This window comes from Pleurodeles waltl, chromosome 5 (assembly GCF_031143425.1).
Source record: "Pleurodeles waltl isolate 20211129_DDA chromosome 5, aPleWal1.hap1.20221129, whole genome shotgun sequence".
NCBI classification, from domain to species: domain Eukaryota; kingdom Metazoa; phylum Chordata; class Amphibia; order Caudata; family Salamandridae; genus Pleurodeles; species Pleurodeles waltl.
Genome location: NC_090444.1, coordinates 110,122,593 through 110,136,119, shown reverse-complemented (window position 1 = coordinate 110,136,119; position 13,527 = coordinate 110,122,593). Strand labels below are relative to the sequence as shown.

Here is a 13,527-nt window from a genome sequence, read left to right as displayed (position 1 = left end):
TGCGGGCACTCCACCTTCTGGGGAGGACGAGTTAGTGATAGGGGGGCCACTGATGAAAACGCTGCCCAGCCTCCCATTTCATATCCATGCACAAAGAAAAGCAGTTATTAAACACCCGTACTCTAGTGCACAAGAGTAAAGTATAATCTCAATGCGTGGCCCATGCTTCAGTACCCTTTCCTGAGTATTGTCTAAATTGTTTCAGTACTCTTTAAAACAAATTACTTTATTGAGCCTAAAAAATGCTTGAGAGAAGGAAAACGGTTGGCTGCTCAAAACGCATGTTGACAGCTCTGAACAATGGATTTTGTTACATTAGACACATGTTAATCTAATTATTCATTTCACCTTGAGGAACAAGTTGTTATCGAGCAGGCTTGGCAATGAGTAACAGGGCATGAAGGTAACAAGACATCATCTGAGCCTGGTATGGAAGGCTCTACACGACTGGTTGGAATAACCATGCAAGCATCTATTAGAGGCATTTGAAGGCACATCGATGGTTCCACCAAGTGCTCTGAAGAGACAACTTTATAAATGTGTGAGGCAAAACTTACTAAACTGAGGTTTGAGGTTCTGCCTACTGGTAAATATGGCCACCACAATTGTAGTGGGCTGTAGATGTGAGCCTAGCAGTCCTCCTCCTTTTCCTATGTCCATGCTGTGTTCAGGTGTGTCCTGTTGAAGACACAGCTGTAGCCCCCACTGTTGTATGCAGGTGAGCCTATGGGAGGAAGAGAATGTGCTTAGGAATCTGTGGGAGGAAGACTGAGTTCTGACTATAACTGTGAATGCAGCTGTTGTTCACAATTCTTCAGGCATCCATGTACTATGTACTATGCTCTCTTTGCCTTTGCCCTTTTCTTTTTCTTATGTCCACCATGCTCTTTCCCACTGTTCTGTTCTCGCTCAATTTGTGGAGACTTTCTGACAGCCCCACTCTCTCTTCCCTTTGGCTGCTGCTCAACAACTCAAGACCACAGTGGTCAGCTTCCTCTCTGCCTTTGGTTTGCTAACCCAATGATTCAACCAATGTGCTTCTATTTGCATCCCATTAGCTTCACTAAAACATTGTAATACCTTTACAGTCCCTTATGGAAGGCTGTCATGAACCTTTGCAATCCCACTTGCTTTTCTTGCAAATTGTGCTGGGGATGGTAGTCCCCAAGAGTCCAGCTGAGAGATGTTTTCTTTACCAGTTATCCATAGAGTGGGTAACTTTCTTAATTTGTCTAACCGTGGTCTGCCACTTGAAGTTTCTACCAGTCACCTATTCCTTCCATTACGAATCACAAATTCAGTTTGAAAGAAGCATAGTCCCCCTTCATCCTCTTGAGCCCGGGTATCTAATGACAGTTCTCCAGAACAGGCAGTGCCTTGAGGTGCTGAGCGATGGGTGCGCTGTTCCTCATTATGGTAGTGTTGACACAAACTTAAACCTGTTCCATAAAAAATGGGAAACATGTGCCAATGACATTTGGCCATATCTTTTAGATTCTGTTCTTGTGGCCATTAGGCATGGATGAGTAGGAATTTGCTGAAGGTCATTGCTGAAAAAAACAGAGCTCCAGTTTGTGAGATGCAGCCTTTTGACCAGCCCAGAATCCTTCCCTTCTCCACTGCTTAAAATCAAATGGAAAGTCTGGGTTTTTATTCAGGTAAGCACATGCAGCTTGACATCTGAGTAAACCAGTACCTTGTCCTGCTTTTATCTGATGAGGCTTCTGAAGAAGATTACCTTTTCCCGGTGCAATGTTTCATGGCCCCAGTTGTGCCAGTCATCTGCCAGCTAGGCTGTTGAAAGGGTTGATACATACATTTCTGTTTGATTGTGGATATGGCATTGAGACTTTTTCTGGCCTGTATAAATTAGTTTTTGAAGCCTGCTGAGAACTTCACTGGCTCCCTGTTGCCAAACAAATCAATTTCAGGTCCCTGTGCTGGGTGCTTCCATCTTTCTGGTACCTGTACCCAATGTATCTTATAGCTGGACTCCAGCACCATGTCCTTCGGCTCCACCTTTGATCACGGTCGCAGATGCTCTAGAATGGTTCCTTGAGTTAACAAGATGTGCTTTAGTGGAAGAGCCATTCGTGTCTTAGCTTTGGGGCCAACTCCTTCTTTCTCCTCGACTGATGGAGAGTCACTTGATCTAATCTCACAACTGGTTGGTTGCATGTAATCCTCATTATTAGTTATAGCGCCAAGAGGCCTGCTAATGAATGTATGTTTTTAACTTCACTTTCTCACTCACCCATACGTTTTTATGCCATATCAGCTGCCACAGTTTTCCCCTTTTTGTTGCTCTGCAACCCGTTGGCTTTTCTCTGACACCAGCCTTGTGTTTTATCTGCTTCCCAGTACCATGAGCTTGTGTACCTCTTAGATTGTGTCCCCTTTTTTGCCTTGCCCTGATAAACTTCTATTTCGTCATCGACTCAGTGCTTCTTGTCCCACTTTTCATTTGTTTGGATACCCATGTTTTCGTTTGTCCTACTCAGCACCTCTGTTGCCCACTTTTCTTTTGCTTGCACACCTTTCCTGTGCTATCTGTCCGACCCTACCCTGTGTAACCTTTTCTTTTACTTTTGATGTGCCTTGTCTGCCTCAGAGTACCCCTGCTCAAGCTTCTTGTGTTTGGCTGAGTGAGTACATCGATGGATGAAGGTTTAAGGCATTGAGTGAGTCAGCCTTGGTAGCGCAGAAGGTTATTCTCCTTTCTTTCTGCTACTCAATCACCTACGCCTCGCCACTCACCTATCTATGCACTCATCCACTCAACCAGACACCTGTCCACCATCACTGACATCCCCCACTAATATAACACCGCATTGAGTGACCCACGCATCTGCACAAACCCACACTAAAACTCACCCATCAACTACCAAGTACTTTATCTTAACAAATAGCCCTGCCTGTATATTGGCTTTTCCATTGGTTTTATCTGTCTAGTCCAGGGGTCTCATAGTACACCATTGTGCAATGAGGGCAGCATGGCAGAGCATATTCAACTGGCCCTATAGTGCACCTATATGGAGAGGCAAAACTGTGATGTGACAGCAGGCGGGGTATGGCTGTTCTAGTGCTATGTAATGTTATCATGGTCCCATCCCATCACAGCTACAAAACATTGTCTTTACCTGGTAGCTTGCCTATCTCCCCCATCGCCAAGGACCAGACTTTCATCAAGACCATCAGTTTCCTGTGTTATGGGAAGAAGGTTCATGCTTGGAGTCTGCAGTTTCTCTTAATAAACTCATTTCTGCTTTTGCCCCACTGGGTTACATCCCTTAATGTTTCCCTTTAGTTTAGATTTTGTAAATTGGGTTTACCGTGAGCTACACGATCATTCTTTCCAAAGAATACACCATATTAAGATTCTTCTGGCAGGTCTTCACAGGCTGATGTTGAAAATAAACCATTTTTTTTTCTAGAATTGCACCTGGAATTTGCCTGCTGTAGCACATTTCAAGGGGAGGAACAGGGTGGGGGTGAGCGATAAAAAATAATAAATGAAAAAACTTACCTCTTGCCGCCGCCTGCTGCCTCAATCCTCTTCTGGTGTCCCAGCAATCACTGGGACAGCACAGTCTCCACAGTAATCCTGGCGCTGCTTTCATGCTAAGCCTAGCATGAAAGCAGTGTCAGGATTGGCCTGAGCAGCTTGGACTGCCACTCAGACACAAGCCTGGGGTCTATGTAGTCTCTCCAGCCAGGCTGTTCAACACAGGGCCATTGCAAAACAGCTACCCCTGTGGTTCACTAACTCACTGGGAGAAATTGTTAGCAGTTTATAATCGGTGCATGGGAGTCACCCTTGTAGTTTGATGTACAAGACAATAACAGGACCCGCTCTCGGTATCTTGCACAAGTGAGGCCGTCTGTGGCCAAGTGATAAACAGGGAACAACAGTCACATGCTAACAACCCTTCTCTTTGTTGTCCACCATGGCTAAGATAGTGGCCCTACAAACACAAAAAGCAAACATGACATTGTCGAGCGCATTCACTGGGAATTGCTCATTGTCTGGGAACTCTGCAGTAACTGTGTTGTGTCTTACAATGTGTGTAAGACCAACCAGATTAACAAAACGCTGTTAGGCGTGACGTCACACACACCCCTAGGTGTCATGCTGCATCATTGGCCCTGCCACATTCACCAGAGAAATTTCTGGTGGTGTATGTGGCACCGCCTGTGATGAAGCATGACACCCTGAGGTGGGTGTGAGGCCGTGCCTAACAGTTCTTTGGGAATCCCGTTTGCTTTTTGTGTATGTAGTACTCAGGGTGGGAGAACGCAAATACTAATGACCCTTTTCCTCTCGTTCCCTTGGATCACATTGCACATCTGAGAATTCAGGACCATTCGTGTGTACGTGATAGTAGTCCAAGAAACAGTAGCCACAGAGAGATGCTTTGCTCACATTGCAGGTTCCTCCTATTTTTTATGCAGAGAATACAGTGTGTGCTATGGAAAATCTGTAAGAGTCAAAGGTGTTACGAGCATGTTTGCTAAACTTAGTTCAATTAAAGTTTTCCTCCACCATCCCTAACCACACCACAGAACCCTAACTCGGCTCATTTATTGTCATCCTAATGGGTGCTGTCACACTGGTTACCCCATTTTCAAATAATGCACTTGGGTGCAGCTTGAAGTGCCTTTGCTTCTGGGACCTTCCAGTAGAACAAGAAACAGTAATTCTTCTTAAACTTGGTTTCTCTTTCAGACCAGCTGCAGTTAACGAAATACTCCTCAAGTGGCTGGAGAAAGTGAATCCTTCTGTGACTTCTAAATTGTGAAGAGGATCAGCTCTACCTGCAGATATTTGAGAACGTTTCTCCAGTAACTGTCTACATCATTGAGAACTTCACAACAACTTTGACTGCTCCTCTGTGGTTCTCATTCTGCACATGTTCTGTAATCTGGGTTTATGTGAATTTGACTGCTATTAAGCATGCACTTTCTTCTTGATTTTATATTACATTGCAGATATATTTTTCTAATTCTGATCTGGTGTACCTGTCCTGTTGGTGCAGATTTAGCAAGTGTACACCTTACGACCTTAATTTGAATTTCTTAATCATCCACACTGGGAATGCAACAAATGAAGGGTATTGAACTTCTGCTTTAGTAAAGTTGTTATAATTGCTTTGTGTTTGAGCTTATTTCAGTTATTTTTTTGTTATTGAAAATGTCAGAAAGCATTCCCCTTGTATGTATTATTTTTCCTGAAAGGCAACAATAATCATGTTTTTCTCTTTGTTTCTCTGTGAGTTCATCATCATCATACAAGTTTATTTCGGATTTGTGATCAATAAAACATCATAGATCGAAATAACATTACATCATTGTTGGAAATGGCCTTTCTGCAGGGTCATCCCCACACTTTTTGCCTTCCTCTTTCTCTGACCTCATTTTTGCTGGCTTTAGGACTTTGCGCACTTTGCCACAGCTAACCAGTGCTAAAGTGTGTATGCTCTCTCCTTAAAACATGGTGACATTGGCTCATACTCAATTGGCTTATTTAATTTACTTGTAAGTCCCTAGTCAAGTGCACTACATGTGCACAGGGCCTGGAAATTAAATGCTACTAGTGGGCTGCAGCACTGGTTGTGCCACCCACATAAGTAGCCACTTAACCTTGTCTCAGGCCTGCCATTGCAAGGCCTGTGTGTGCAGTTTCACTGCTAATTCAACTTGGCATTTAGAAGTACTTGCCAAGCCTAACACTCCCCTTTTTCTACATATGTCACCCCTAAAGTGTGCCCTGTGTAACCCCTAGGGCAGGGTGCTGTGTAGGTAAAATGCAGGACATATACCTGTGTAGTTTACATGTCCTGGTAGTGTAAAACTCCTAACTTCGTTTTTACACTGCAGGGAGCAGGCCTCACTTCATAGGCTAACGTTGGGGCTGCCCTCATGCATTGTTCGAGTGGTAGCTGCTGATCTGAAAGGAGTAGGAAGGTCATATTTAGTATGGCCAGAATGGTGATACAAAATCCTGCTGACTGGTGAAGTTGGATTTAATATTACTATTTTAGAAATGCCACTTTTAGAAAGTGAGCATTTCTCTGCACTTAAATCGTTCTGTACCTTACAATCCACGTCTGGCTGGGTTTAGTTGACAGCTCCTTGTGCATTCACTCAGACACACCCTAAACACAGGATACTCAGCCTCACTTGCATACATCTGCTTTTTGAATGGGTCTTCCTGGGCTGGGAGGGTGGAGGGCCTGCTCTCACACAAAGGACTTCCACACCCCCTACTGGGACCCTGGCAGACAGGATTGAACTGAAAGGGGACCTGTTGCACTTCTAAGCCACCTTTTGAAGTCTCTCCCACTTCAAAGACACATTTGCTTATAAAGACAGGGCCTCTGCCCCTACCAACTCAGACACTTCCTGGAGAAGAAACCTGAACCAGAACTTGCATCCTGCCAAGAAGAACTGCCTGGCTGCGCAAAGGACGCACCTGACTGCTTTCTGAGAAGGACTTCTGCCTTTCTGTTACCCTGCTGCCTTGCTGATCTCTTGCTGTGCTGCAGAAGTGTTCTCCTAGGGCTTGGATAAAGCTTCCCTCCTGTTCCCTGAAGTCTCAGGACCAAAAAGACTTCTCTCCTGCATATCCCCGAGCAGCGAAAATTTGACGCACCGCCTGCCAAAAACGACGCACAGCCTGCTCGCAGTGAAAAATTCACCACACGCCAAGACCGAAACGACACAGCCCGACTTCACAACGGAAGATGGATGCAGCGACGCGACCGGAATTCCGATGCATGGCCCTACTGGATCGACGCAAGCCGACCCAGAACGACGCAGCCTGACTTCCTGAGAGAAATCAACACAGCACCTGCCGTGCGGGAGAAATTTCCACGCATCGCCCACCGGAATCGACGCAGTGCCTGTGACCTCGCTCCGCAAGCCCAAGATTCTACGCATTGTCCCTGGGGCGTCCAAAAACCCTGCAACCCCAAGAGGATCCAAGTCTGCGCTACGGAAATCGATGCAACGTCTCCCCCGCATGGAAAATAACGCAAGTCCATGTGCGAAGGGGCGAAACCGACTCACACCTACCGTTTTCCACACATCTCCTCCTCTGCTGTCCCTTGCGAGGATTTCTCAACGCAAACCAGTTACTTTGCCCTGCAAGAGACACTTGTTGTTTCTAGGAGAACTTAAGACACTTTTTATTGCTTTTACCGTAATATTTAAATTCTAAAACACTTTATATTACTTTTACAGTAATATTTCAACGTGTACTTATTGCATTTTAATCGTTTTGACCTGCATCTTATCAGATAAATATAATCTATTTTTCTAAACACTGTGTGGTGTATTTTTGTGGTGTGATATTGTGTTATTGTATGCTTTATTGCACAAATACTTCACACATTGCCTTCTAAGTTAAGCCTGACTGCTCAGTGCCAAGCTACCTGAGGGTGGGCACAGGATAATTTGGATTGTGTGTAACTTTACCCTGACAAGAGTGAGGGTCCTTGCTTGGACAGGGGGTAACCTGACTCCCAAACAAAGACCCCATTTCTAACAATCATAAAAACTAGAAGTATAAAAATCAGAACTTCAGCAGCATACATTTCATCATAAGAATACAGGGTGAACTTACTGTAAAATAAAATTCAAACAATACAGAAATCACTCTACTATTGCCTGACCACGATTTTTAAAAAAAAATACAACATTGGCTGTACTTAGCTAGTAAACAGCCTAGAAGCGACATCTATCTTGCAGCTCTTAATACACCCACAAGAAACTTGGGGGCAGATTTAAGAAAAAAAGCGCTGCACCTGGTACAGCGCCATTAGAGCCCCCCTAACGTAATCATGTGGGCTCCGTATTTAACATACAGCGCACCACAGCAGCAGTTAGGGAACTAGCATAAAAAAAATTTGATGCTAGTTTGCCACTTTGCAGGATTAACGTAAAAAATGTGGATGCTAATCCTGCAAAGGTCCTAGGAGGCCCATTGAAAGCAATGGGAGCCTCATTTTCATGCCTGCTATGAGAAGACGTTAAAAATGCTGCTAAGAATGCTCCCCTTGCATACATTATGCCTGGTGCAAGCATAATGTGGTGAAACGGGTTACAAAGTGGTGCAATGCATGCCTTGCTCCACTTTGTAAATCTGGTGCTGCGATTTTGGCCTCATTGGGCTACATTAGAGTAAAAAAAAAAATACGCTAATGTGGCGCAAGGAGGCGCTATGGGCTCTTAAATATTCCCCTTAATTAAAAAAAAAAAACTTTATCTATAGCTAAAAGTTGCAAATATAAGAATTTGGGCCTCACCTGCGTGACGTTCTCCATTATTGAAAGAGGTTTAATATATTTATGAGAGAGGAATAAAAAGGACATAACAAAGCAGCATGCATGGTGTCACAAATGGAGGACAAATCACAAGAACAATTTGGCAGTTCAGAAGTCTTGCACCATGTTCCCATTGTGGCGATTAGCTGGTGGAATAAACCCAGCCTAAAACAGGTAAGCAGTCATCACCAAGAACCAGGTATTTCCAACAGGAGATACCGCCCAATGCCCAGCGCAGTCTTTAATATTTCAAACTTATCGAGATTACACTTTTCGAAGGCAGAAGCTTCCCTCTCTGCGGCCGCTTTCTTTAGAAATGTCTCTTTCAACCAGATAACATCCCAGTTGGTTATCCTGCTGGGACTTGAGAAAAGCTCTGGCCTCCCCAAAATGCTAAAATTGTTTCTGACGTAGGCCAACCATGGTATATTGGCCATGTTATCCGGACTCGTACAGTCTTCAATAACTAGCCTTTTAAAGTCAGTTCAGCTTTCCTCCAAACGGCACACCACAATAAGAAGGGACACAATCAAATGTAACCCCCAATGTATCCTAAGCCCAACTCTTCATGAAAGATCTCAGAGGCAATACTCAAAGGATCTATGCTAATTTAACCCCAAATACCACACCCACAAGTGGAAATAGGTGGAAACATTTTGCTCTGTATACCTCCAGCATAGACCGCATGTGTTTATGGTCTAAACAAGCTGAAAAGTCAGAAGCGGCCGCATAGGCCCTTTTCAATTTGCCATCATTACTCTTGATCAAGGGCTGCCAGTTCAGTTTAGAATCAACTAATATTCCACGATAGGTAAAGGTCTCCACCTTTACCTATATACCTATATATCCACCTTGCTTATATTCTGACCCTGAACAGAAAAGAAATCACTTTTGGTAAATTTAGGCCCCTTAACCATCACATGAGTCTTAGAAAATTTGGTAACAAGTTAACCATAAAATTAACAAAATTATCTAAAAGTCGCTGCAAGCTGTTGGCGGTGCACACGATTAAAACAGCATCATCTGCATATAAAAGAGTGAGAAGGAACCTGCACCCCGCTTTTGTGACATCTATCCCTGGCTCTAAGAGCGCACTTTCCAGTTGATTAATGTACATAATAAAAAGAAATGTGACCAGAATACATCCATGGCGCAACCCACAGAAGAGCGCTAGTGCATTCTCCATTGTTCCCGTAAAGGACTAAGGCCATCAGGCCCTGATGAAGGTCCCTAAGAAAGTTAACAAGACTCACATCCATCCCCATCGGTTGCAGCTCTGCCCACAACTTAGCTCTATATACATTATCGAAGGCACAGCTGGGGTCAATGAAGGCGAGGTGCATGGAGTCCCTTTTAACCCTGATATACTTACTCCCGATATGGTGAGGATTTAGTTTCTGCACCACTTTTCCACGCCCCGGACGGAACCCATATTGGATATCTGATAAAATATTTCTCTCCTCCACCCAGTGAATGAGACTATTCAACACAATCCTGCCAATGACCTCAAACTCAATTTAAGAAATCAGCCTGTAACAGGGCGGGTCACCCCCTACTCTCCTTTTTATAAACTGGCACAATAGAAGAATGACTTCAAGAGACAGGGAAAGAGCAACTGATAGCAGCATTAGGATAAAAAGTAAGTAAAAGGGCCCAAATCCCTATAAGTGACTTAAACAAGTCACCGGGAACACCATTTGCCCCAGTCGATTTACCCCTGGGGGGGGGGGGTGGGGGGGTGATTCCATCGCATCTCTAACTTTTTCCTATGAAAAACTAAAAAGGAATTCCTGAGCTGAAGAGTGGGTTTCAATTACCTCTCTGTCTTCTTCCCGTAAAAAACTAAAATGGGGTTCATGTGCCGAAGTATGGAGTAAGGGAGCAAACTCATTGCTGTTATACAAAAAAGAAAAATGAATCTCCCATGCCTGAGCAGGAATTAAGGTGACCTGATCCTTAACAGACATTTCTTGAAAAAGGGATGGTTAACAACTTTCCAAAACAATAAGCTTGACTTCCGAGTACAGGCCTCAAGCAACTCCCCCATAGTTAATTTTTTATAATTCCCTTCCTTGAATTTAACGCTGCTCTGTATACGGCCCTGTACTGTCTTACTTCCCCCTATCCCTAGGGTGCCTCTGTAAGGCTGAAAGAAGAACCTTTCTAGCCTGCATACACTCATTGTCTAACCAGCTACAGGAGAGCAGGGAAGCCTTCCCAACCGGTCTGGCCAGGGCCATGAAGATATTACAACAGATCTTAACGTATGCCGCTAAAATACACTGTTTTGGGGAGTCAGTGTCTAAACAAATCTGCAGGCAGAATGCAACTAACCTAGCATGGAACTGCTCTAGGATTTCTTTACACCATTTAATCCTACAGCCTTAGTCCAAGGGTCTCACTTGGGGGGAATAATGCCTAGATTCCTCAGTCTCAAAATTCAAATAAATAATGGCAGTGAGTGGGATATGGTCACTTAAACCATTCTAGTCCACAGAAAACAATCTAAGTAAAGGGAACAAAGCTGCAGAAACACAAATATAATCAAGAATGGACCCTTTCCCATGACCTTTAAAAGTGGAACCAGCTGTCCCTCTCGTAAGCTCTCTATGTTCGTAAGATTGACCAAGTTAAATTCAGCCAGCAAGTCGTTCATGGTGTCCCCTTGCCTGGTATGACTAAGGTGTACTTGACTAGCAGGTTCCTTGGCCTTTTCATCTTCATAGAGATGCCATCCTTTACAAGACCCAGGTGAGTTTCCATTGAACGAATGAACAAAAAAGCTAAACGAGGTTGTTAGAAATGGAGTCTGTGGTTGGCAGTCAGTTTGCACTTTGACGAAGCAGGGACCCTCACTACAAAATGCGCTGTGTGGGGTTTGCATTGTTATCAACAGCCGCAAGCGGGTGTTGCATTGTTTCCTTAGCCGCGATGCATCGATCTCCCAGCCGGGGTGCAGGTGGAATGTCAATTTTAACCTCAAAATGTTCCCCGCACGGTGTTCTGTGCGTGGTTTTCTGCCAACTTCACCTCTCACGGGCCCAGGGTCTGGATGGAGCACCACTTCGCAGGGCAGGAGTCTCAGCAGAGAGTCCAGGTACTGGCAGAGGAAGTCTTTGATGGCCCTGAGAGTTCAAAACAGGAGGCAAGCTCCGTTCAAGCCCTTGGGGATTCTTCACAAGAAGAAATATACCACAAAGTCCAGTCTTTGATTCTCTTTCAGGCAGAAGCAGTAAGTGCAGGCCAACCCAGCCAAGCACAGTCACAGGCAAAGGGGCAGTACTCCTCCTCAGCTCTTGTTGGCATAGGTTCCTCTTGAATCCAGAAGTGATCTAAAGATTTGGGGTTTTGGGGCCAATACACCCCTTTCTGCCTTTGAAGTAGGCAAACTTCAAAGGAAAGTCTCTTGTTTACAGCTGACAGCTGTCAGGGTTGCGACCCAGGCTTCTCAAGGGACTCCAACCACTGTGACTGTGGAGAGTGTGGGGCAGTAGAGCCTGGTACCTGGTACCCTTTGAACACTCCCCCTTCCACCAGGTCAGGGATGACAGCCTCTGGGGCTCTGTACCTTCCCCCTAGGAACGGCAGCCCCAGAGTCCAGAATTGTCAGGCTGCTTGTAGAAGCAGTCCTGCACAAGTCTCTCACCAGTGCAGGGATGTTAACCTGCAACTGGTCTTCTACCCTGGGGTCTGAACTCTTAGGTTGGACCAGGGTCAGGGATGAGGCTTCCGTTCCCCTACCCCGCCTTCCGGGGTCCTGCACCCCCCACTAGGAGTGGTCCCCCCAGAATCCAGAATTGTCAGGGTGCTTAAGGAAGCAGTCCTGCACAATTCTGCCATCAGTGCAGGGATGTTACTCTGCAACTGATCTTCCAGCCTGGGGTCTGGACCTTCAGGTTGGACCGGGGTCAGGGGGGAGGCTTGCCTTCCCCTACCCTACCCTCTAGGGTCCTGCACCTCCCTCTAGGAGCGCCCGCCCCAGAATGCAACATGGTAGGGGCATTGTTAGCAGTGGCCCCTCCCTCCAGGTCAGGGGGGACACCCTGAACCTGGCCCTTCAACCCCAGATCTGTACCCTTGGATTGGACTGGGTCAGGGGTGAGTCTCTCCCTCCCGTGCCTATACTCCCAGGGTCCTGCACCCCCCACCATGGAGACTACCCCTAGAAGTCACACCCGGGAGGGTGATTTGGCAAACAGCCCCCCCCCCCAAATCAAGTCAGAGTTTACCCCCTGCACCTGACCCTCCAGCCTAGGGTCTGTACCCTCAGACTGGACCACTGCCTGGCAATCCAGGACTTCCTCTGGAGCACACCTACCCCCCACAAGGGAAACACCTTCCCTAAGGGTTGCACTAGAGTCTGGCTGGTGCTGGTCTCCTGATCTCTACACATCTGGCAGAGCCTGGATCACCCCAGCCCAGAAATGGTATCACCAAGGTCATCCCTGGGTGGCTCTGACCTCAGAGCTAACCCCTGAGCCTCCAGGCTCTCCACTGGGACCCGCAACCCCCTCTCAACCCTCTGTCTGGGCTTCTGCACCCCCTCACTAGGAGTGGTACTGCCAGACACCAAAACTGGTGGGATGCTGGCTACAGCCGCCTCCCAAAGTTCTCCTGACACTATGGGGTCTTCCTTGACAGATGGCCCTATGGGTCAGGCTAGGCTCCCCTCCTGGTGTTCACTCTTGGAACCCTCCAGGTTCTGGGACTGGATCTTGGGCATCCTGGGACTCAGCCCACTCCCCTTCCTTCTTCTCTGAGACTGGACATGGGATCCCTCACCCATCCCACTACACTGGATCCCACCTGGGACACTGCAAGCCTTTCCCACCTCGCTTGGTTGGGAAATACCTAGACCACTCCCCTCGGGAGCACCCCAGATGCTTCTTCAGACCCTCTGGTACTCACCCAGAGGTTTGCCTCCAGTGCAAGTTCCCTGGGCTCGGAGAACTCACACTCCACCTGGTGTTGGCATAGCTCTGGAAAAGAAGGACTGGACAAATGGTCTCTAGCAATCACATCGCACAGCCTCTCACATGAGTTAACCAAACTGCCCTTTACCCAACTATCCAGTGCTTCAGCCTTGAAAAGGTACCCCACATCGCCCTCCTGAGACTGATGAGACAGGTCCTGACTGTCCCTGACACTCAACCTACACTCTTCTGGGGTGTCTCCTTACTCTACAACCAGGACCTCTACCTGG

General features: G+C 46.2%; 1 protein-coding gene across 1 annotated transcript in view; it reads left to right on the top strand.

Moving 5' to 3' along the window:
• Positions 1-5,149, top strand: part of EPHX2 (epoxide hydrolase 2) — a 634,386-nt gene extending 629,237 nt beyond the window's left edge. The window contains exon 19 of the mRNA XM_069233731.1: positions 4,727-5,149. Coding sequence (XP_069089832.1) covers positions 4,727-4,799 — 73 coding nt within the window. The 3' untranslated portion in view covers positions 4,800-5,149. The remainder of the gene's footprint in view (positions 1-4,726) is intronic.
• The last annotated feature ends 8,378 nt before the right edge of the window (positions 5,150-13,527 follow it).